At 34.4% G+C, this 25,786-nt stretch overlaps 1 protein-coding gene across 7 annotated transcripts in view; it reads right to left on the reverse strand.

The window, feature by feature from the left end:
• LOC149542987 (Transducin/WD40 repeat-like superfamily protein) overlaps positions 1 to 25,786 on the reverse strand; it is a 131,280-nt gene that overhangs the window by 85,345 nt on the left and 20,149 nt on the right. For all 7 annotated transcript variants that reach the window (XR_016355575.1, XR_016355576.1, XM_089797910.1 and 4 more), the window contains exons 2-8: positions 18,155 to 18,263; positions 15,724 to 15,824; positions 2,083 to 2,183; positions 1,916 to 1,982; positions 1,636 to 1,735; positions 1,380 to 1,496; positions 1,150 to 1,287 (exon numbers count right to left, since the gene is read on the reverse strand). Coding sequence is in view for 5 of the 7 variants with exons in the window: in XM_089797910.1 (XP_089654036.1) it covers positions 1,150 to 1,287; positions 1,380 to 1,496; positions 1,636 to 1,735; positions 1,916 to 1,982; positions 2,083 to 2,183; positions 15,724 to 15,824; positions 18,155 to 18,214 (684 nt within the window). In the remaining 2 variants the exon portion in view is untranslated. The remainder of the gene's footprint in view (positions 1 to 1,149; positions 1,288 to 1,379; positions 1,497 to 1,635; positions 1,736 to 1,915; positions 1,983 to 2,082; positions 2,184 to 15,723; positions 15,825 to 18,154; positions 18,264 to 25,786) is intronic.

A 25,786-nucleotide genomic window follows, 5' to 3' on the forward strand; every position in this document is an offset into this window, starting at 1 on the left:
TGTTTTTAAGTTATATTCAATAAAGGGTGCATGAAATAAGTCTTAAATTGTTAAAATCTTTACATTTAAAGGGTTTTTTCAAATTTGCCGATTCATCGCCGATTCACCGGCGATTCACACCCGATTCACGATTCGATTCGGCCGTGCCGATTCCGATACGATTCCGATTCACGTTACTATGGTAACAATAGTCGGTTGTTTGAGAAATTATTTACATGACAACTGTTCAACAAAATTACCAGTAGACCAAGTCTCATATTTTTGATCAATCACAGCAGAGTATATTACAGATAACGCTTAATTTTATGTCACTTGATAAGTAACCATAAAGCTGTCTACTTTGTCAAAGTGTGAGGATTGTTCTTCTGGTCGACTATGCATATGCAGATGCAATAGTGCAATCTTCAAAGTTCAAACCACCAATACAAGAATTTAGAGAGGTAGACAAAGCAAGAACTCATTCTATCTTTGAGGGTCTCAATCCCAGCCAAATAGTCTTGTATGTTTCTGCAAAATATATATTCCATTGTTGATAATCTTGCTGGAGTGCTCAACTTGTAGTACTCAATGTTTTTCAGGTCCTGTTTGTCCAACAGGGGTAGACCATTCCAGCTGCTTGCGCAGAAGCAGGCAGCTCTGGCATCTCCTAATTTCAAAGTCAGCCCTTGTTGCAGAACCAATTGTCCAAAAATCTGAGCCCCAGAAAACCAACGATGAGAATGTACACTCAAAGCCTCTCAAAATCAAAGCCTGATCAGATCTTTCAGATCCTTGATGAATTCCCAATTCCTTTTTGGTTTTGGTGATGTCATTCTAAGCTGATAGGGAATACTCAAAAGTTGTACCAATTCCTTGCCACAAAAGCATTACCTTTGAACATAAATATTATGAAAAATCATCTTATGTGATAAAAATTTAAGTTGAAAATTATTAAAGAACAAAAACTTCACCAGATAAAAGGAACAAGTATATTTTAATTTATAATCTTCAAAATTATTACTAGAGTACTACCTGCCTACTTTTTTCCTACTTTTGAAAAATTAAACCTATAACTGATCCATTCTCATAAAACTTTCTACAAGAAAAAATATAGAACCAAATCCATACAAAAGGACTGAGACGGACAACTCAACTCTGAAGAAAGCTAACCTTTTCTCCTCCATAGGCATCCAGAACATATATGTGGCTATTTGTTGTGGTCAAAAGCATATGTTTTCCATCATTGCTAAATTTGATATCTGATACTTCAGCCGTATCTCCACCAACTAAGAAGGTATCGAAAGGCCCCTGTAAATTCCATAATAGGAACCTAAACAATGAGTTGTTGAGAAATTCTGAGAAGATTAAAAACAAAAGCTCCTTCTCTGTTTATCCCAAACCTTATCATATGAACGAGAATCAAACAATTTTATAGCTCCCCCTTCCATAGCCACAGCAAAAACAAGACCTTGTTGATCATATGCCACAGTTGGCCTACCACGTAGTTGCAGCAATCCCTGTGAAAAAGCTAAATTAGCGATTTTCCAATACTCTTATAAGCTGAACTAAAGATGTCATCATAGTGTTTTATTCTGTTTGCATTTCAATGGTTCATTGCATCTTTTTAAAAGCTACTATTAGTAAGTTCCGTCCAACCTGACAAGCATTAACACGGAGGTCCCATAACCGCACACTGTGGTCCATTGATCCTGACATAAAGCTATCATTTATGGGGGACATGCACAGTGAAGTAACCCTGCCAGAAGATAATATACAAAATACAAAACATACTGGTATGAAAATTTGACTAACGGAAGACAAAAGAAAGATGATTTATCAAGAATCACAAGCTGGAATGGAAGCCCTAAGAGATTTTATATTCAAGCCTGTAATCAATAGGCACTCCAAGCACTGGATGCACATTTTGACTTTCTACCTCCCATGGTGCCCTTTGAAGTATCGAAGGATTCGATTATCATATAAAGATAGATAATGCAACAATTCTGAAACAAATGCAGAAAATATTTCAGATTACTAAGATCATCACAAACATAACTATAAAATGTATTCTATGAGAAAATTGTCAGCAAAGAATATGATTACCTTCTGAACTGTTTCTTGAGGAGCATACCACACAACTTGGATGGTGTGTGAAGGAAATAAGGTCAATGCCATGTTTCTTGTCATATACAGTTTTCAGATGTCTGGGCAAAGAATAATATCACCAATGAAAAGATAAGAAGACTTGCATTTTTTACGACTGGATAACTATAAAGACAAAGCAACATGAAAAATCAATTTTCTACATTCATCATCATGCAAACTGATAAAGGAAATAAAGAAAAAACACAAATATTCTTGTAGCTGAATAAAGCAATGTCAACTAGATTAGAAGGCAGAACCTAGAGCATTTTCTACACAAAAGCTGAAAGAATATCAATGAAAAGGTAACACATACATAAATACAATGTTCATATACAGATGGACATGAGCTGCTCTATATTTTGTTTCTAGCTTCATCAAATGATAAGGATATTTGAGAGCCTCCCATTACCATTTTAATTTGTCTTTCGCTAGACAACACACAACAGAATAGTTTGAGTGTAATGTCCCCACTAGTGAGGACAATAATTCCTGCAAAACCAATGTTAGAATTTATACAATAATAAAGTATATTTTATTATTCTACCCTCTATCCTAACCCTACCTTAAAGACGTGCCTAAATCAAGTTTCCTAACCCTTAGTTATTCAACCGTCTTTTCTAGAGTGCACCCCTTAAGGCTCACATATGCATATGTTGACACCATCAAAATATTCTTACCATTATATTTCCTCGGGCATGTTGGTCAAATAAAGATAAAGTTTCTCGCATACCAACATTATAGAGGCCACATCCTTTTAGGTAGTGTTTGGCCAAATGGGCATTTCACCCATCTCTGATACCAACACTATATGTCCATCTCTATTGTGTCAGCCAAATGGGTAGTTATACCCATCTTTGATACTGACACTGAGACTTTGTGATCTACTTCATTGTGTCAGCCAAATGGGAGGTTACGCCCATCTCTGATATTGCCACTATAGAAATTATGATGAAATCTTCTCTCCATAAGAGATTTCATTGATCAAGTAACCTTTAATGAACATTAAGATTATTTATTAATCTAAAAAGGGACTATCTTGATCTTAAACCATTAACCATTAAGTTATGTGTGTTATACATTTGGAATTCTACCCTTACATATATTATCCACAAGTATGATTCATTAATATAAATAAATTTATAAACATAATTAAACAAATATAATCCACAAACATACCTTTCTTACCTTCCTCTTTGCTTGGATCATGTGGCTCTATTCTCAGTCGGCCCTTCAATGAATTATTCCTTCCAAATTATCTCAACTCTATATTTATTTTCTAAAATTCTTCTTTTTCTAATTATAGGGAAAGGATGAAATGTACTTTTTTTAATTCTTCTTTTCCAGGAGTCACAAACTTTCATAATACAAATCCTTTGAAAAGTTACAATAGTTCAAGGTTATAATCTTTTCAAAAAGTCACAACACTACATAACTAAAATCATTTGGAAAAATCTCTATACTTTATAATCACAATATTTTTAAAGAGTCACAACTATTCATAATTATGCCCCTTTCAAAGGTTCACATCCTTTCAATATCATTGATACCTTTTCAGAAAGTCACTTTCTTATTCTTCATATTACTTTCCTCTTCCATTTTTCCTTTTTGAACTCCTATCTTCTCCTCTTCTTTTTCCCCATCTCTAAAATAAACTCTCCTCCCTTTTATATCTTAGTTTTAAGGAGTCATGTCTATTTGTTAAACATCTCTTGACTTTACATTAGATAAGTTAATTTATATTATTCAATGTTATATTATTTATTTACTTACTTATTTATGTTTATTATTATTTGTTATTAAATTCTATTTAGAAAGTTAACATACTTTCTACAACATTGTCTCTTGTATTTAATTTTATTTCTTTATTTACTCATTGAAATTTTATTATTATTTTTAATTATTTAAAATATCATACTAAATATTATTTCATTGATAATAGATTAAATAATTATTATTTCCTATTTTGTATTTTAGTATTAGTTTTAATATAACTTTATTATCATTATTTATTTAATAACATTGTATCTAATTATTATTAAAATTCTATCTTAAAATGGGGCTATGACATTGAGGTAAAACCTCTCTTCATTTCAAGGGAAAACTCCCTAATACCCAAGCTAACCTAAACCTAAACCAAACTAACCATAGACTAAAAGCAATAGAGAAGATATACAAATATCAAATATTGCACACTACACAAGTTTCATAGGGAGGAGTTTGCTTAATTTACAAGCCAAATTGAGAACAGTAATGTTTTTCAAACAATTTTTGTTTTATATTGAAACAAAAAAAGTTGATCTACACAAACAAATGACACTCTAGCTAGTTTAAGCAGAGCTAGTTCAAAACAAAAAAGATTTTGTATCAAATATGTAATGTCCCCTTTTTTATACGCATCATAGTTCGAGGGATTAGCCTATTATTTGACCCTCACAAGCTAGTATGGTGGATTAGAGGGTCCAGTTTGGGCATCAAGGAGGGTTTCAAGTAGCAGCAGTTAGCAGCAATTACCCTTTACGATTCAAGAAGTTACGCATGTTCAGGATTGCTCTTCATTTCAGCCAGATTGGCATACTTACTATTTATAGTAAGTTACTATTTCCAAGGGTTACTATTCTATGCAAGGTACTAGAACGGTGGATAATAGAATGGAGTTGTGGGGACATTGGCAAAGCTTCCAGTTTGGGACTTACTATATAGTAAGTCAATTTATGGTTAGTGCTATATTTGGGAGGGCAACCTTGGCATTTGAGTTTGGAGGTGAGCATCTAGATTTGGAGTGAGATATTTTGAGAGTTTAATGAGCTATTTAAGTGATTAGTTTAATTCCATTTAACTAATGATTAACTATAAAGTGTGCTCAAGTGCTCTAAATGTTTTTTAAATAATAAAGGGACTTGGCATTTATATTTGGAGGAGAATATAATAAACTATTATATTTCAAATAATGGCAACAAAAGGAAACATGTGATATTGCTATCAGGATCTAACCGTGTGATTTTGAGTCAAACTCATTGACCCATGTTTCATGAGTAGTGATTCAACATGAATCCATCTCTCATGAGAAAAATGAACACTTAGCACTCATTGGATCTAGGTGATGCTCACAGGGGTGAAGCACTAGGACTTCCCGGAAGGTCACCCATCCCAGTACTACTCCAGCCTGAGAGCGCTTAACTACAAAGTTTCCTCCATGGTTAAACCCAAAGCTTGCAACCCCATTGCAAAACCTTCACCAAGTGGTGTGCCTTATGAACCATTCATTAGAAAGCCCCTTAAGCTCATCAATTGATAAGTAGGAGATAATTTCCATAGCAGGTCAAATTGTGATATTGCTATCAGGATTTAACTGTGTGATTTTGAGTCAAACTCATTGACCCATGTTTCATGAGTAGTGATTCAACATGAATCCATCTCTCGTGAGAATAAATGAACACTTAGCACTCATTGGATCTAGGTGATGCTCACAGGGGTGAAGCACCGGCACTTCCCGGGAGCTCACCCATCCCAGTACTACTCCAGCCTGAGCGCGCTTAACTACGGAGTTTCCTCCATGGTTAAACCCAAAGCTTGCAACCCCATTTGCAAAACCTTCACCAAGTATTGTGCCTTATGAACCATTCATTAGAAAGCCCCTTAAGCTCATCAATTGATAAGTAGGAGATAATTTCCACAACAAGTCAAATTGTGATATTGTTATCAAGATTTAACTGTGTGATTTTGAGTCAAACTCATTGACCCATGTTTCATGAGTAGTGATTCAACATGAATCCATCTCTCATGAGAATAAATGAATACTTAGCACTTATTGGATCTAAGTGATGCTCACAGGGGTGAATGTTTCATAAGGCACAACACTTGGTGAAGGTTTTGCAAATGGGGTTGCAAGCTTTGGGTTTAACCATGGAGGAAGCTCCGTAGTTAAGCACGCTCAGATTGGAGTAGTACTAGGATGGGTGACCTCCCGGGAAGTCCTGGTGCTTCACCCCTGTCAGCATCACCTAGATCCAATAAGTGCTAAGTGTTCATTTGTTCTCATGAGAGATGGATTCATGTTGAATCACTACCCATGAAACATGGGTCAATGAGTTTGACTCAAAATCACACATTTAAATCCTGATAACAATATCACAATTTGACTTGTTGTGGAAATTATCTCCTACTTATCAAAAGGAAACATGTTCAAATGCCTAAGTTTGGTTTTAAGTCATGAAAAGAGTATTCAAGAAGCTACTGACCGATTGGGTTGAAATTTATAAATGCATTCAATGCAAGGGAAAAATCATTCAACTATGCATTTGAGAATTCGGTTGTGTAATGACACTTTCCTCCTAGAGTTAATTAGGTATTTAACTACAAAATTAATAGATTTAATATTAATGTTAAGATCAATTGTAATACATGATGAGACTAAATCAGATGTAAATAACCAAATTAACTAAGCAATAACACCCAAACAAGAATTATATGTTCATTTTCTAACTCACTAAACTATCTAATACAACCTCATAACTCAATCATATCATCACCAAAATATATATTCTCAATATTTTAATATCACCAAAGGTTTTCAATACTTATCTTAATCTGGAAAATTTTAAATGGTTGACTCTCACTTTAAGAAGATTCCAATGACCTTGGGTTCTTTATGTCTATAGCACCCCCAAAGGAAACCAATTCTTACACAACCCATCATTTCTCAAATAAAACGAAACCTGCCTCCATGGTATAAATAACACAACCCTGGCCAAGACACTCTCGGTTGTACATTGTACCTCAAGTTGGATACACATTGTGTGCCCCTTCTCCAAATGCCTCATAGCCCACCAAGTCACCTCCTCCTCCTCCTTCTTCCATGAGTGATCTCTCCCCTTACAAGTCTTACTTAAATGACTTATATGTCCTCTTTAGGGGTGGTTTCCAAACCATTACACCCTTTCGAAAAGGTCATCTTTATCTATGTTTTCATAAATATGACTAACTCTATTTTAAGAGATTTTTTCATTAACGTCCTTTATTATTATCTCTTTAAAGTTTAAACTAAAGGATTATAATATCCTTAATTTTTCTCTCTTTTAATTATTAAAGACTTATTTCATATCTTGATATTCTCTTAAGGAATTAGTCACACAACAAATCCACCCCGCAACAATTTAGCCATTGTCCTCAACAACATGAAATGTATTTGCACCACAACTCAAAAAGCACATAATCAATAATTGAATATGTTATGATCAAATACATTATGTTCCCATTTTGATTCATAGTTATCCTTTTATCTTTGCTTATTTATTTACATTAAAAACAATTTTAAGAGAGTCATTTTTCGTAGCAAAATTATGATGAGAACTACATATATCTCAAGTTCACAATTACAAAAATTAAATATGTTTAATCTCATATATTTTAACTTCATCAACTTCTCTTATGATTCAATCTATTTTATTTAGTATAAATATTTAACCTTAAGCTCAATATTAAATTTACAAGTATCATCATTTGTTGACATAATAGTAACCTAATGAATGACATTCATATCCATAATAATTGGTCACTCATCATTGTTTAATTAACATATATTCTAAGACAATAATCATGCATTCTAGATTACATGAGTATCCTCTTTCACTATGTATATGGTTATCAGGCTGATCAAGTTCAATAACATAGTACAAATAAATTATTCTTACTTGGACATAGTAAACTACACATAAAGTGATTTCATAATTTTACTAATTTTTAATTTTTTTCAGGTGACAGAAACCTAATCATGGCGTCATCGTCAACACATGTTAGAGCATCAAAAAATGACAAGTGGATCAAACAAAATGCTAAATATCCATTATGGAAACATGTAACCATCATCGAGAAATTACAAGACGATGGAGGTTTTAAATGGAGGTGTCCTGAGTGTCTGATTGATTATAACGGTTTTAATACAAGGGTTCGTGGACACCTCTGTCACATAAAAGGTACAGGATGTGAAGTGTGCCCTGGTTCAAAGGTTGATGGTCAATTAGAGAAGGGATTGAAACGTAAGAAGATTGCATAGTACCAAAAAGAAGAGGATGAAGCTAATAGTCAAGTTCTAAAGTCAACACAAAGATCAAGTCTCAATAGGCCTCCTTGCATCCAACCTCAAGAACATTTGTTGGTGACAAGAGGCATAATTTAGGACCTCTTGAAAAGGCATTTAATTTGCAAACTCAAGAGGATACAGATCAGAGTATTGCAAGTTGTCTATATGCGAATGGAATTTCATTTAATGTGGTTCGCTCGCCATATTGGCAAGAGATGGTCAGGTCTATTAATGAAGCTCCAAAAGGATACAAACACCCAAGGTATCAGAAGGTTCATACTACTCTTTTGATCAAAGAAAAAGAGATTATTGATAGACAGTTGCAAGTGATTCGAGATTCATGGAAAATTTCAGGAATTTCCATCATTTGTGATGGATGGAAGGATGCTAGAAATAGGCCACTAATCAATGTGGTTGCAATGAGCCCAAAGGGGGCAATGTTTTTGAGAGCAGTGGAATGCAAGGCTGAAGAGAAAGATACACAGTTTATTGCCAACGTTTTAATTGAAGCAATTGAATCTGTGGGGCCAAAAAGTGTTGTTCAAGTGATCACAGATAATGCAAAAGTATGCAGAGCAGCTAGGTTGGTCATGGAGGCAAGATATCCAAAAATTTGGTGGACTCCTTGTGTAGTTCATTCTTTGAATTTGATGCTACCAAAAATTGGCAAAATTCAATGGATACAAAAGATTTATGAAGAAGCCAAAGAGATTCAGATGTTTATTTGTAATCATCACATGTCACAGGCCACTTACAGACAATTCGCTAAGCTAGAGTTGTTAAGGGTAAATGTCTTCTCTCAAAAATATTCAATTTTTTTTTCTATTGAAATGTATTGAAGATTTATATGGTTTTAAAATGTTTTTTTTTTTTTTTATTGAAGGTGGTTGAGACACGCTTTGCCACACTACATTGTTCTCAAAAGGCTTGTTGATGTCAAACAAGCTTTGAAAAGTATGGTGATTAGTGACATTTGGGCAATCTGGAGACAATCACAAATAGATAGAGAAAATAATGTCAGGAGGTTAATTCTTGATGAGGATTGGTGGGCTCAAATAGACTATTTACTATCTTTCACTGAGCCAATATACACCCTGATCCGTCAATGTGATACTGATAAGCCAATATTAGGTGACATCTATGATTGCATAGATACAGTGGTGGAGCAAGTTAGAGATATTATTATAGAAAAAGAGCAAGATCCCTCTGAATTTCTTATAAGCAAATATATGATGTAATAAAAAAAAGATGGGATAAAATGACAACTCCATTGCAACTTTTGGCATATACTTTAAACCCGAAGTACTACCATGCTGATATGTTAGCATTGCCAAATAGGACAGCACCAAATAGGGATGTTGAGGTTGTTGAAGGATATAAAATAGCTTTCAAGAAAATGTTTACAGATCCTAGAATTGTTGCAGAGATCCGAGATGAGTTTGGGACATTTGCTTCCTCTGATGGAACTTATGCAGATGTTGATGCAATGGCAGATAAAAAAGAAATGGATCCTATGAAGTGGTGGAACTTCCATGGTGCCATGACTACACATTTGCAAAAGCTAGCAATCAAACTTCTATCACAAGTTTGATTTTATACTAATTATTCTAATAAGAATTATTTCTTATTTCAAATGTTTTTTATTGTTTGTCTTTGTAATTGTAACTTATAAATTATAAAATAAACTCTTTTATTGTAGGTTTCTAGTTCTTCTGCATCTGAGAGGAATTGGAGTACATATGGTTTTATCCATTCTGTGAAACGAAATAGGTTGGCAGCCAACAAAGCAGAGGACCTTGTCTATGTGCACTCTAATCTTCATCTATTGTCACATTCCTCCACAGACTACATCAAAGGACCCAATAGACTTTGGGATGTACAACCTGAGATAAGTGACATATGATGATATTTTTGATAGCATGTGATTCTACCAAACTATTTCTGTATTTGAATTTTGTTTTAATAATAAAAATATATCTAACTATAGTATTTTGGAATATGTCGCAATTATCAATTATGTGTTCATATTGCTTTCATTATAATGAAAAACTTCTTTAATGACTGAAAATTTATATATATAATTATATATATATATATATATATGTTTTAAGAATGTTGTATTTGTCGTTCCCAAATAAGGTCTCAAAAATTGCCCGTACCCGATACCGTACCTGTGTCCATGTAACTCTACCTACAACTCATGTGATTCCTCTTGCTCACGTATGGAAAGTGCACATCTCCCATCTGCAACTCATGTGGCATTTCTTCCATCTACTGGGAGCTTGTTTTGAATGCTGAAATCCATCATTATATGCATCCTCCCGCACAAACTCAATGGCGCCTTTTTTTCTGGTAACAACAAGCTAGCAACAGGCATTTTTTCTTCACATTTGGACCAGCAAATGTCTGCAAAACTCCCATATTTTCTTCCAAATCCTACTATGATCTCCACATAGTAGTTGTCATCTCCAAAATGCGCCTGGTTGTTGGTCGTTCTGTGCAACTATTTTGCTCCACCATTGTTTGGAGCCCATTTTGCAGCCAGCTATGGTTTTGATCAAAACCCTAATTATTTTGCTCAAAAATTTTGTTCTGATTACAGAATTTTGCTAGGGTTTTTGAGAGCTCAGTTGATTGTCATTAGATTTTTCTGGGTGCCTAGGTTTTTGAACCAACGATCTAAAAACCGACAATATATTCTTTTTGGATTTTTCGAGCTCTCTTCCACGTACCCCTTCAATTTTTTTGGGTTTTCCACTTTTTTGCCTCAAATTACGTGTCTTTAAAGATTTTCACACTTTTTCATTGAAAAACATGCTATGGCATCTCTGACTAATATTCTACTCAAGGGCAATTCAAAATTCAATAGTCGAAATTATGGCACATGGAAGGAGTGGATACTAGCAATCCTTGAATATTAGAATACTGATCAAATTGTTTTGGGTGTTACAAAGCATCCGACTACAGCTGGTACTAATCAGGATGCATGGGATCTAAATTAGTGTTATGGGACTTGGACTCACCTCTAACTTGGAAAGTCAAAATTGGGCTCAGACTCAGACTTGGTGATCGGACTCAAGAAGGACTCAAAAAAATCGGAAAACCCATGAAATTCAAAGATTTTTAAGGATTTAAAGATTTTTTCATGCCTCTTTTAGTCAATTAACATCAAATACACAATAACTGAGATAAATAGAAGCTACTTAACACACATATTTGTGACAGACAACCAAATGTCACAACATGTCTTCAAATCTTTCTTAAGATTGGGATTGTTAGAAGTAAATTCAATTTTTTTATTCAATTTTATTTATGTTATGTTCAATATCAATTCGTACAAAAAATTGCTTAATATTAATTTATGTTTGAAGTGTTATTTTACATATTGTTATTAATTTACTATTAACATTTGCATCTCGTACAATTATTACGAGACAAGTTTTGAAGGTACAGGAAGCATTGGGTCAAATAATTATTTGCAACCAATGGAGTATATGGAAGGTTTCAAATTCAAAGAGGTATCAAAATGTCAAATCATTGGTTTTGGATCAAAATTGGTGGGTTCATGTGGAATATGTATTACAATTCACCAAGCCTATCGTGACTATTCTTTGATTTGTTGATACAAGTGCACCTTGTTTGGGGGATGTCTATGATGACATAGACATAATGCTAGAGAGAGTGAAATTGGCAATACAAAAACATGACCACATAGAATGTGAAACCTTATGCAAAAAGGTGGAATCAACCAATCATATAGGTGTAAATCTGATTTTTCAGGCTGTTGTATACAAATAGGGAGTAGTTATACTCATTAGGTGGGCATTTCAAATCAATACCCCAAAACTCCTGTTGATGATTGTGTATTTATGAAGGAAATTAGTAGGAATTTTTCAGCTCAAAAAGATGAAAATGTTAAAGTGGAGGTTAGTGAAAATGATGAGATTTCTTAAGTAAGTTGTGATTTGTTATTTGATGATATTAGCAATGGGTTGGGCCAAGCAAAAACTGATGGGGATCAAGGCATTCAATCTGGTTTCTTTCAAGAAAATGGTTCTCATTTATTTTAAAGAAATTGTGGAGGCATTGCTGATTATTCTCTAAAAACTGCAGAAGTGTATGATTACAAATGGTTATTTGGCTAAGAGCTTATATCCTTGGGTCTACATACACTATTGTTCTGCAACGAGCCCTATTTTTCCCAACCAGTCAATGGCTTCACATGATCAATTATGGGCATACTCTGAGATAGGGTCTTATGACCATATGTACACTTAGGCAATTTTGGTGTGCTTTGTTTAGCCTCTTTTCCCTGTTCAGTCTATTTGGCTTGTTAGTTTTGGTGTGCCCAGTTCCCCTCTTCCCTCAACAAGCAATTCCCTTTCCACTCTTTCTGACTATACACCGAATGGATCAAGGCATTGGTCTTTAATTGAGGTTCTAGACTCTCTTCATCCTTCCAGTCCTCATCCCCCTTCAAAGCCATTGTTATCATGAATTTCAAAATTCGGCCCCATAAAAATTTCGATAAGTAATTATGCATGTGGTCCCCTCAATAAGATGGACTTTGCACCCCCCTAAATGACATAGTGTGGAGCAGTCGCCCTTTTTTGAAAGTTCTTCAGTGAATGAATCAACTCCTAAACTTTCAATTCAACCTAATCCCACAACATAGTCGCCATGCCACCAATTTTTGAAACCTCGCAACCCCCAACCACGTAGTTTGAAACTTTTAAAAAGAAAAGATCACCCAACAATGCCCTTAGCGAGGCATGATGATTTTTCAAAGATGGAACAAGGGAAGTTCAATCTCAATTTTATTATCTGGACCTTTGATATGACAATGGCCGAAGTTGGTAACAGGGAAGGTGATATGGAGCATTTAATTCCTAGTTTCGTTGAGTTTGTTTGCCAAGGTGTCACATAGATATAGATGGAAAACGAGTCAAAACTAAAGACTATTGAATTAATGTCACCACCTTGTTGTTAAAGACATTTTGTGCATGTTACCACTAACATCTAGCTCTACTTTCTAGAATGGGACTCCCTATGAATGATGATGTCTAGAATGGAAATCCTCAACCAATCTTTCAGCTAGATTTAGCAGAAAAAAATAAGCAATTTGATATCATTTGGAGCCTCTTTGTAACCGCATGGGAATTTAAGTCAAGTTATGTTGGCTACGAAAGTGACTTTTTTGAGCTAGAAGAATGAGATAAAGCAGAACTGCATGACATGCTTAGAGAAAGGGAAGGCAATTTGGTACCAAGTGAACCTCTTGACAGTGTGCAAGACTTACTAGGTATGATCCGGATTGATGAAGCCCCTATATCTTGATTCTCAATTATATTATGTATAGTTCTTTTTTGGTAAACCTTGGTAACAATTTGAAAAGTTTGCTTTGTCTACCCCATATTGTAACGGTCTCTTTAAAAGATGAATGGTTTATCTTGGGGATAGTATGTGTGTGTGTGTGTGTGTGTGTGTCGGGGGGGGGGGTCACATGGGGATTGAATAGAAATCTATAGAGTAAACAAACTTTGATTTCTGCCCTTTTATCTGAATATAAGGAATTTCACTTTGCATTACCAATCCTGTTCATGATTGTCATCTTTTCAGGTTGCTTTTAATTGTTTAGGTCGTAATGGTTTGTTTAATGGATTGTGGAACATGAGTGTCTGATGACTATGTACCTTGGCATTCGTACATTTACGAATGAATCTCACATGTTTATTAATTTTGAATATTGAGGCAAATGTGTGAATTGTTGGGACTTTGCTTCATTTTCACTCTCTTAATTTTTAAATTTCACATATCCTTAGATACTTATGGACAAATGTTAGTTTTCTTCCTTGCCTTCAAGTTAAAGGCATACCATATTTTAAATCATTTCATATCTTTTTAGGTAGTATTACCTTGTAAAATAAGCAAAGAGCACCCATAGGTTTGTTTTATGGTGACTCAACAGTTGGTTGGATTTGATACTTTAGTGCGCACTAAGGTATTAGCATTGAAAGTGACAAATCTGTTCACTACCAAACTTATCTATGGATCAATACTGAATTACAGAATATCATATCTGAATTATATTAGGGATAATGATTTCTTATATGTATATGTCTGGGTTGCATGGGTATGCGTACCCACACCCTTGGGAAGCGTATCCAAGTATAGGGGACAGGTACCCCAAGTACTAGGTGCTAAGTGGAAAGCACCATAGCTAAGGACCTTGAATAAGATTTCTTATTTTTGTTTTGCATTTTTGTTTGTGTATCAGCTTGTTGTTTATCAAGATTAATTGAATACGTAATCAGTTTGATACAATACTTATTAACAGTAAACTTTATCACTGTTCAAGTCAGAAGTTTGTCATTTGCAATATGTCATTGTTATATGATGTATGATCTTCTTATTCATGTTTAAAGTCCGCCTTCTCTGTTATGCATCTAAACATTTACATAAGCATATACTATTATTATAAACGTATTGCAAATCTGAAACTGAAAACAATACATCACATCTGCAGACTTTATCACAATTCTTGTTTTGAAAAACCATTGACATGACTCATATTTTCAAATTTTATATATATATATATATATATAATTAATAAAATGTTTGACGTACACAAGTACCCTGTCCCCTATTTTGAAAAATAGTCATCCCGTACTAGTACCGTTACCCTAAGTACCCAAGTACCCCTGACCCCGTGCAACCTTGGTATATGTATGTGTATATGTATATAAATTATAATTAGTTAGGATAAAGGTTCCTTTATAATTTTCATCCAATTGGCCATACCATTATGGATGGGAGATATGGTACATACAAGGAGAGCAAGTAGCCAAATATCCATTTGGGTCAAGTTGGAGATCAAAGGACTGGTGTGCTCCAGCGCCCCTGAACTCCAAAGAGTTAAGCAAAAGGCAATATGGCAATTGTACTGTTGTGCCCCTAAACTCCAGAGAGTTAAGTAGGAGGCAATATGGCGGTTGTATTTTTGGGCCCCTGAACTTGTTGGATGGGCTCAAAGGTGCCTTGTATGATCTCTCATAGGTACTCCTTAATGGCAGTGAATGATTTGGATTGAACTTTAAAAGGTTCAAGATTAAGATATAATTTAGGGCAAATTAAGGTTCCCGTAGGGGACATTATACACACATGTCCTACGAGAGAGAGAGAGAGAGAGAGAGAGAAAGAGAGAGAGTTTGCTGACCTGCATTCAAGGTATTGACTAAAAAACACCGTAAGTGCTCAGGATTAGTTTGAGCCTACAGAACAAAGTTATTGTGTGCTAGTAGATAATGAATCAAAAAAACTTCAATTTATACAATACCATGTGTCATGCACACCACTTTTTTATTATAGAAAGTGCTATGTTGATTCTTTTGCATATTGTAATGCAAACAATCTCGATTTAGAATCTAAATTGATATTGCTTATTATATGTGATGCAATGAAAATCCATAATTCATCTTCCACTAAAAAAAAATGCTTTGGAGAAAGGAAAAACTTCTTACACAGCATTAGCTGTATCATAAAGGCGAATTGAGTCATCATGACTAGCTGTAACCAAAAGATCTTCCTTTCGATGGAAATCAAGGGAGCTGATTCTGCCCTTCTGTAAGCAATAAAACAAAATATTGTAAGAATAATCCAAAATGGGGATTGATTCTTAAGAACTATGAACTGCACAAAAGAAGTCAGACTACTTTCTACCCATGTACACAATAAATATAGCAGCCTACCAGAAACTACAAATTATCTGTAACTCTGATCATGAATAAATGAATGACATTTAAAAGGTTTAATGAGTGGTAATATACAATAAAAATTTTTAAATTATTTTATTTAATATGTATTGTTCCATATCTTGACCTAATCCAAAAAATTGAAAGAAAAACACTATTTGTTGCCTATATTTCAAGTTCTACTATAACATTACAAATGTAAAAAAACTGAGGTTAGAATATAGCCAATTTCCTATATGCATTGATAAGATAAAAAGATCACTTTGCTGCCCCATTCAGTTCAAGGAAGAGAGGATTTTTGCAAATGTATAATTTTGAATCAGACTTAGATGCATCTCACCACTAGCAAACAATGAACACAAGCCTGACCAACACCTACTCACAAGCTCAATCCAACTACCCTCTAGGAAGTAGACAATTGGCAACTTTAAAGGTTAGCTTACATTTTTTCTACTACAATGCTATGACCAACAGGAACTGGGGGTGCAAATCAATCAAAACCTCTTCCATATATAGATGTGGACTTGATTCATGCCAAAATGTAAGCACACAAAAAGCTGTAATTATTTTTCCTTCAAGATGCCATAATGCATGAATATATCAAAGCTATATGATGGCATGTACCATGACTATGAAAGGATAGAAAAAAACTATTTCAGGATCTCATGCCACCAGATTAAAGTGCTTACAATGCACATAAAATTTTAGAAAATAACACAACAACTAGGTTTAGCTCCCTTCAAAATAACCATTTCATAGTCTAATTTAGTTAGCACGCTATTTAATCTTTTTTCATTGTTTCCCCATGCTCACAGAGACCAGGAATGAATGTATGAATAAAGATTCTATCAAGAGAATATTCTATAACAACAATTAAATGTTGCTAAGGTCAACTAGTATGAGCTGTGGCAAATGTTCAAGATGATCATCAAGGAACCCAGCTGAAATCCTTACAAGAATTAAGTGTTCAAATTCAGTACGATACTAAAATACAGCTTCAAACTCAATGGAATACATTCACAAAGAATGGGGCAGGATCAAGTATTGGATGAAAATGACAGAAGAGTTTTCCCTCTATCATGGCATCTAGGACAAATTTCACCACCTATGAGGAGTTTATCAAATCAGGAATTATCATTGGTTAAGTTTTTGAAACCATGATGAGAAAGCTCAATTATTACTAGTAAAATTTAATAAGTGGACAGAGCATGCTATTTTTTGTTACAAATCAAAAGTTGATCTTATTATGGAATAATTCAATATACTAGCACAATGTTTCAATGAGTTTACCAACCTTTTAAAGAACCTACTATGCCCACTATTCTTTAACATGGAACAAGGATGCCAAAGAGTGCTTCTTTATTGACAAGATAACTGCTGCAAGATATTCATATTTAGGTTGTCATGCCAAATCCGTAATAACGATAAAATGGATATGAACTGGGATAGAGTGTGTTGATTGCTCTGCTGATTTCAACATTTACAACTAGAAGGGTTTCCAAGAATTTGTGCAAATAATGATGTGCATGCAATACAAGACACAAGAATATGAAATGTAAAGAAAGTCAAAGACCCTATCCACCATCTGATATGATCCTAGTCCTACATGATTTTTACTGGAAAATAAACAGTTTCAATACAAATATTGTCAAGACCACTTTCCACCCAATAAACCAATCATAGGATGAGATACAAGGCTTGAAAACTACAACATGAAAAACCAAAAACAAAGTTGTCTTAAAGTGGAAAACCAAGATTTGATCTTTTTCCCTTATGATGCTCGTGACCAGCCAACTTTTATTAAACATTCCACTGCAAATTCTTTATATCTAGGGTAGATTTTGTATGTTTATGTTTTTCGTTTATTTACCCTATGTTTATGTAAAAGAGATTTTAACATCCCTATGATTTTGAAAAGTATTGGTTAACATCAAATAAATGAATTTGATGAGCTGATATTTGATACAAAGGATATGCAGGACAAGATAGAATGGCCATTTTATGTAACACCTAATGATGAAATTAATTCATACCAATTTGAATCACAAATAAAGTAAGTCGTTATTAGTTTCTGATAAAAAAAATCGAGTTTTATCATATACATACTAAGACAAACTATATGATGCAAAATTATAATTTTATAAACCATAAGAAACGGGCATTTACTACAAAACCAAAATTAACACCACTAAACACTTACATAATCCTTAAATACTGCTCCTATCTGCATGCCAAGTAATATTTCCTCTTTCAGACCCATTTTTTAAATTCAAGAAACGGGTAGCTACTTTCGTGAGTCCCAGAAATACCTATTATAGAAACAAGTTAAACACAGGATCAAATGAAATCTTTAACAATAAAAAATTAATTGGCATTAGAATGATAAGAAGGCTATCTCACTAGAACAGAACTTCAATAGTAAAAATAGCATTTTTTAGCTACTCTGATATTGGCATAGTGTTATACACTCTTTTTTATTTGTCACAGAGTGGTCACACTAATTTTCTCTGTCTCTAGAGTTAGTTTCTACTAACACTAATTTAAAAAGGATCAAGATACTAATTTTTCACTAAACCAAAGAGTGCAACCAGAGTGAAACATGTACCTAGAGATTTACAATCAACTTATAAAGATGTTTTGAGAAAACATTTGTAAACTTAACCTTTGTTTGGGACAATAACCAAACAAGGTTCTTGATCCCCTCACAGAAGAACCAGATTATGTACATAGCGGATTGTTTTTCTTTTTGTGTGGCTCAAGCACTTTCATAAGGCATTTTGTCAATACAAATATGTTTCTCAAACTTGAATAATTTATTATCCAATTTTTTTATTATAATCAATGGGTAAACATACTGCCCAATGAATGTTTATAAGCCAGAAAATACAAGTTAAAACGCCCTCTAAGCTCAAGTTTCAAAAAGTAATTTTATATTGAAATGTTCTTAATTTTAAAAACCTTTGGGTCCATGTTTTACAATGGGATTGCCATTGACAAAAGGCTACAAAGTAGGTCACACAACAAGGTTCCAGTAAAGCTTGAAGCTTTTAAGAAAGAAAATCGCTCATATCAACAAAGAGATAAGCATTTAATATGAGCTTGAGCACTCCCTTCTCCAACATTAAATGATCCCTCAAATCAATGGATGTGTTGTTCATATTATTAAGTAGAATCTAACTGAGATTGCATAATGTTGTCTTGCATTTTGTCACCACAAAATGCAGGTAATAGTACAAAACTTTTTCAACTTAGTTTCGCATTTCTCTAAGTTTGTTTCATTATTTAATTGGTCAGTATTGATAAACCAATCAATTCCAATTAATATGATGAATCCTTTTACTAGAGGCTTTTGTCAAGTCTTTTTAGTTTCTCTATTTTGAGCCTATGCTTGATTTTTGAGGTCTTCAACATCCATTTTCTCGTTTTTGAGTGTGTGTTTGTTGGCTTTTGGTCCTTTGGTTTTACTCAAGTCGTTGCTTTCAATTTTCCCTTCAATTTGATCTATCTTAGAGCTTAATCGGAGTTGGCAATCAAAAGATATGACCAATTTAGTGCCCAAAAAGTGGACCTTTTAGGTGCAACTGCACGCATTAAAAATATCATGTTATATTTTTAAGTTGACATTCGCTTTTTGAAAAATATAACATGAATTCATTTTATGTTATGTTTTTAAGTTACTTTATCATTTCAATTTTTCACTTAAGGTAACTATAGTGCACTTTATGTTATATTTTTGAGTTATTTTTTGATTTTTCACTTAAGTGATTATATTAAGTTTTAACTATAGATAGATAGATAAAATTTTAACGTCCACGAGGCTAAAAATAGCCTAGGGACAGCAAGACAACTCAAGCAGACTTAAGTAACAATGTTCGTTGCTTGTGTAGGATGATGATGAGTCCACCCAATTGCTCAATGTACTCTTCGTTGAATAGGTTATGCCAAGAACTGTCACATATAGTATCCGCAAATTTATCTCTACTACTCTTGTAGGCTTCACATTCTAAAATAAAGTGCTGTTTAGTTTCCACTTTCCCAGAATTGCAGAATCTACAAATTCTTTCTTCCCAAGCCTCCTTTGGCCTCTTCCAACGTCCGGTCTCACAACGAAGTTGGTGAGAGTTGGTTCTCAACTGAGCAATAAGAATTTTAGCCCTCCAAGAAATGTTGGCTCCTATGTATGCTTTTTGGAGTTGATCACAAGCGGGGTTGAACTCATTTATATAATATAATTTCTTCCTTCCGATCTCGCTTCTCCAATTTCTCTTGTAGAATTTCTCCATGACAAAGACCTTTATTTCTTTATTATTTGTGGGGCACATATTGAATTGAATATTCCATTTACTCATCCATTTGATGTTTTGTTGCATCTATGTCCTTTTTCGCTGACATAGTGTGTCACTAAAGACCACTTTAGGCCATCTATCCTCTTCAATTTTTTTTATTCTTTTTAGATAACTTAGAAGGCGAACCATAGCAAGTGCCTCAATAGGAGCAGCCCCCATTTCACTTAGCATGATATCATATGGAACAGTGCTTTTGATTTTAAACTTGCTTGTGATCAAGCGCTTTTGGATTCCTTCGATTTGTTTCCATTGTGCTATAGTAGTGTTGCTGGCCCATAATTCACACCCGTAAAGAACAACTGGCAGCACAAGAAGACCGAACAAGGCTTGAATAGTTTTCCAATCCCACAACTCTGCTTCACGGCACCTATTCTGAAGAGCATAAAAAGCCTTCCACCCACCTAATATCCTTTTATACCTGCGGCTAGACCAGCTTAGTTTTTTGTTGAAATCGATGCCAAGGTATTTATACTCCGCAACTTCTTCAAGAACATTTCCATTGTAATAAAGTTCATGTTGGTGTTGTTTTTTATTATTAGAGAAAATCATAACCTTAGTCTTGCTGATATTGACCTGCATCCCCACCATTCCGCAAAAGCGCTCAAGAGAAGATAGATGATCTTGCAAACCATAGGCAGATTTGGCAATTAAAATGAGATCGTCCGCATATAGGAGCAGCTTTATAACAAATTCACCTAGCTGAATGCCTTCACCCTTTTGCATGTTTAACCACTCTTCCAGTTTGTCAATATATAAACCAAACAAAGTAGGAGATAAAGGGCAGCCCTGTTTGACCCTGATATCGCTCCTAAAACATTTTGAAATGCCATCTGAAGTTCTGATTTTAACTTTCACCTCTTCGTACATCCTATGAACAGCAGCTCTGAGATGCATAGGAATCCCCAATTCTTCCATCCTAAACCAAAGCTTGTCTCTCGGGACGGTGTCAAAAGCCTTTTTAAAGTCAACAAAGCAACAAAATACCTCTTCCTTTTTCTCCCATTCTTTTTCAATAATGTGTCTCGAAGTGACACAGTGATCCACTGTCGAGTGCTTTGGCCTAAAACCAGCTTGCCCTTTAGCACGTTTATGGTTTTCTTCTGCCCATTTGCTGATCCTAGTTTCTATCATGCTACCAAAAAGTTTAGCAAAGAGGGGATTGATCATTATAGTCCTGTAGTTGGAGGGATTGTTAACATCACCACTCTTAAAAAGTGGTATTGCAAGGCTGATTGTCCAATCTTTCGAAAACCCTTCTTGGCAAATTTTGTTGAAAATTTCAGTGATGTGTGGTGCAAGAGTTTATATAGTTTGATTTTTTTTTGAATTTTAAATCAAGTGCTCTAGTAAATTTTACTTTTAAATTAATATTTGCATATACTATATTAACTATAGAATGTAAATATTAATGTCTCATTTGAGTAATATTTATTCAAAAAATTAAATTGACATACGCTTAATTCATCACTTCAATTGTGCAAATATGTCTACAAGCACATTTTAATTCAAAATATGTCATTGCACCCAAAATGTGCTATTTCAAGTGAAAATGCATGTAAATGCACCAAAAAAATGCAATTGCATATGTTTTAAAATATGCCATCACACCAAAAAGGGGAGACATGCAAATTTTAAAACATGTAATGACACCAAAAAGGTGTGTTTTACCTTATGGAGGTTATTTTTGAAAATTTGAAAACATATAATGACACCAAAAAGGTGCATTTTGCCTTGGATGCATATTTTAAAACATGCATTCACACCAAAAAGGTGAGATTTGCTTTCAAGAGCATGCATTTGCCTCCCAAAAACCCATTTTTGAATATTGAAAACAAAATTTCATGCATTTGCCCTTGAAGAACACGTTTTTGCATAGAAATCTCAGATTTCACCATGAAATCTCTTGAAATCTTCTCCTCTAAAGGCATTTTTGCAAGTCCAAGCATTCTCATGCTTTAGGCGTTGATTCTTCTTGCAAAAAAAAGTTACATTTTATGCATTGAAAGCTGCATTTTTGGCCAAAAATACCCAGATTTGGGCATTTAAATCAACATTTTTGCTCAAAGGAGGGTCATTTTGGCTTTCTATGATATAACAAATGCATTGAGGGCCACGTTTTTGCATTCCAAAGACAATAACATTCCATGTAATGCCCTTTAGAAACCACGTTTTTATCAAAAGCGGGTTTAGCATATGCATTTTACCAAAACCGCTCCATGCATTGATCATTGTTGACCACGTTTTTTGATATGGGCATGAAGAACACCTCATCTGCAGCTCATTAATTATTCCTCATTGAAAGTTGGAAGAAATCAAAGTTTATTTTGGAACTTTTCAAAGTTAGAGCTTCTTCCTCCTTCATTATTGGATCATTAACAACAAGTGGACATTTTCAATTTTATTCATTAATTCATACTTATCTTGCTATTCTATTGCATATTTTAGCTCGATATATTACACTTGTTGATAGAGATGCCATGAAAAGTGTATTTTCTCTTCAAATTTGATGTTCACTCTCATTTTCACACTTTTGGATTTTTCCCAAACTCCAAATTCGAAATTGCATTGTGAATCCACTTGTCTCTTGACATGTTTGTGTATCAAACCGAAGGTACGTGTTTCTTTTGTGTTTGTTTTCCTGTTTGCTTGCTTGTTTTTTTGTTTTTTTTCATTTGGAAGAAGTTGCAAGTTCTTTCCCAAGAACTTGATCACGTTTCATTTCACTCCATCTTCCATCAACGAATGCAAGTGCATCTTTTCATTCCACCTCCATCATTACATGCCAAGGCACATTGCATTTATTCCTTCCATATTCGTCATTACACTTGGTGAGCAACTACATGTAATTTCTCATTTCATGCCACGACACATTGCATCTCATCTTTTCCATGCAATTACATACAAACTCACTTTTCATCTACATTTACATGCAAGCTCACTTTTCAATCCTAATTGCATGTCACATATACATGTAATTCACTTTTTGTGCAATGACATCTTGAAAACCCGTTTTTGACTTACAGTCACTTTTTAAAAGTCAAAAAAAATCATTTGCACACATTCCGATGCATTCCACTTTCATGTCTTACAGCATATTCATATTTTCATCCTCCCAAGCCATACTCCAACCTTCACATATGCATGTTATCTCTTTTCACGATCATCACATTAGATCATTGAAGTGTCTAATCCATTCTCCGACGCTTTGTTCTTGATCAAGAATCGATGCTTTTATGGAAGCAATATCCTCTGATAATGTGTTCACATTTTGGAATTTTCATGTTGCAGCACAAGCACAAGGGATGCCCCCATCTACAAGATCTAAAGGAAAAATGAAATATCAATATGATAAAGAGTTGGCTCACGCAATTCCATCTCAGGTTACATCTATTCTTGATAGTGTGTCAGATACAAAGATTGGGCATTTAAATATGACCGATTTCTTGCAACGGATAGAAGCTCCTATTAGTCATGAAATGAAATGCATCAAAAGAAGTAATATGTATTTGGTGTCTTCTTTTCCTATGGCTGCCCTAGAACCGGAATTTGTTCTCGGATGTGCTCAGTCCGAAGTCAAAAACCATCAAGGATGTTGATGGTAATGTTATTATAAGCCTTGATCATGAGGTTATTGAGCAGATTTTCAAAGTGCTGCAGAGTGCAAAGCATGTGGATTTGACCAAAGAGACATCTTTGGAGATATAGAATGCAAATAAGGGAAATTATCAGAAGTATGTTAATCTATATTGGTTGGATTCCAAGAGAAACAATTTCTCAAGATGACCAAAAACCATTCACAGATATAGTTTCAAGCCGGAATACAAAGACCTAATTATTCTTCTCAGCAAAATATGCGATCTCAAAGATTCTAATGATTTTGAATCAGCACTGCGCTTTGTGAGTAGTTGCTCAATATAGGAACATCAGCACCATTCTACATGAATTCTCATCTTGTCTATATTACTACTGCTATGGGATCTTTTTCTAGACTTTCTATCAAAGGAGACCGTCTTCAAATTCCAGTTTAGGAATGCTATGATCAAATTACTCTGACTAATAGTAAATACCATTACAGAAGAGTTCAGGATACTTTCTTTAGACAGTTTCAATGTTTATTTGAAAAGCAGTTGTCTGTCAAAAGGGTGTCAGATGGGGCTTGGGACAAGGTTAATCAATATGGTTGCATCTTTATCTAGTTTTCAACCTTTATCTATTTGAAGGTTGGATACTTCAAAGGAGAACCATATACCTTACCTAAGTATTGTATTTGTAGGATCATTTTAATGGAATTGGCCAGACAACTCATGGAGGTTCAATCTAATCAACATGCTCTTCATAGACCAGGTTTTGGTATTTCTTCTGCCAAGCCCTTGGTGATTGGTCATTACATAATAAATTATGTACACAAAGCAAAGGCCATGGAAGCAAAACTTCAGTTGGTTACATTGAAGAAGTTCAAAGCCAAATTTGATTTTGATTATAGAGAGATAAATTCAAAAATCAAGAGAGCATTTACTTATGTCCATCGTATAGAAGATATTTGGATTGACATGCGGATGGAGTTCGATATAATGAAAATGGACAACTACAAGTTGACTTTGTAGTAAATCATTGATCTTAATATGCTTGAGATCCCATCTGATTTCCAAGTTGAAGATGATGGTAATATTCTTGAACTAGAATATCATCAGGTTGGTTTTGATAAATAATGCCCTTTCCCTATTTAATGGAAGCCAAAGGAAGGTACATCTATCCTTGATAGATTTCAATTACATTCTGGCAAACACCAACAAGTGGTTGAAAATCAAAGGTCTAAAAAGGGTCAATCCAAAGTTGTGGAAGTTTTGGTCCTCCTGGAAGAAAGTCGCAATTAGAAATTGCCTGGTAAAGATGGAGCATCTTCTTCTGATATAAAGAAATCTCTCAAATTTTAAAAAGTGGAAAGGGATTTAAATTATCTCAGATACATGAACAAGTTCAAGAGTCAGATGGAGAATCAGACAAAGAACTTGATGAAGAAGATGAGGAGGAAGAAGGAGAAGTCATGATCATATCTCCTTCGAGACCTGCATAAACTCATGAACCATCCATGCAGGAAGCGCCTTTTTTGGGTACGATAGATGATGATGTGGATTCTTTTTGCACTTTTTTCACACCTTCCATCCTGACCTCAGAAGTCAATACATTGGCTCTGCCTATATCTTCAACAGCTCCTCCCATTTTAACAGTTGAACAATATGAACATTTAGGGAATGTGTCTAAGGAGGATTTTCCAACTCTTATAGAAGGTCAAGCTTCTCAACTTGACACATCCCTGACTGGTTTTGAGTTGTTCATGACAGAATCCTCTTATCATGCACCTATGAATTCAGATGTGCAAATTGAATTTTGCTCAGCCAAAATGGAGATACAATCAGAATTAATGCCAATGGTCTCCACAGATGAAAATTTCAGTTTGCCTGCATAGATAAGAAAGATCACAATGA

This window comes from Cupressus sempervirens, chromosome 8 (assembly GCF_028749045.1).
Source record: "Cupressus sempervirens isolate cs-2001-9-10 chromosome 8, ASM2874904v1, whole genome shotgun sequence".
Lineage (NCBI taxonomy): Eukaryota > Viridiplantae > Streptophyta > Pinopsida > Cupressales > Cupressaceae > Cupressus > Cupressus sempervirens.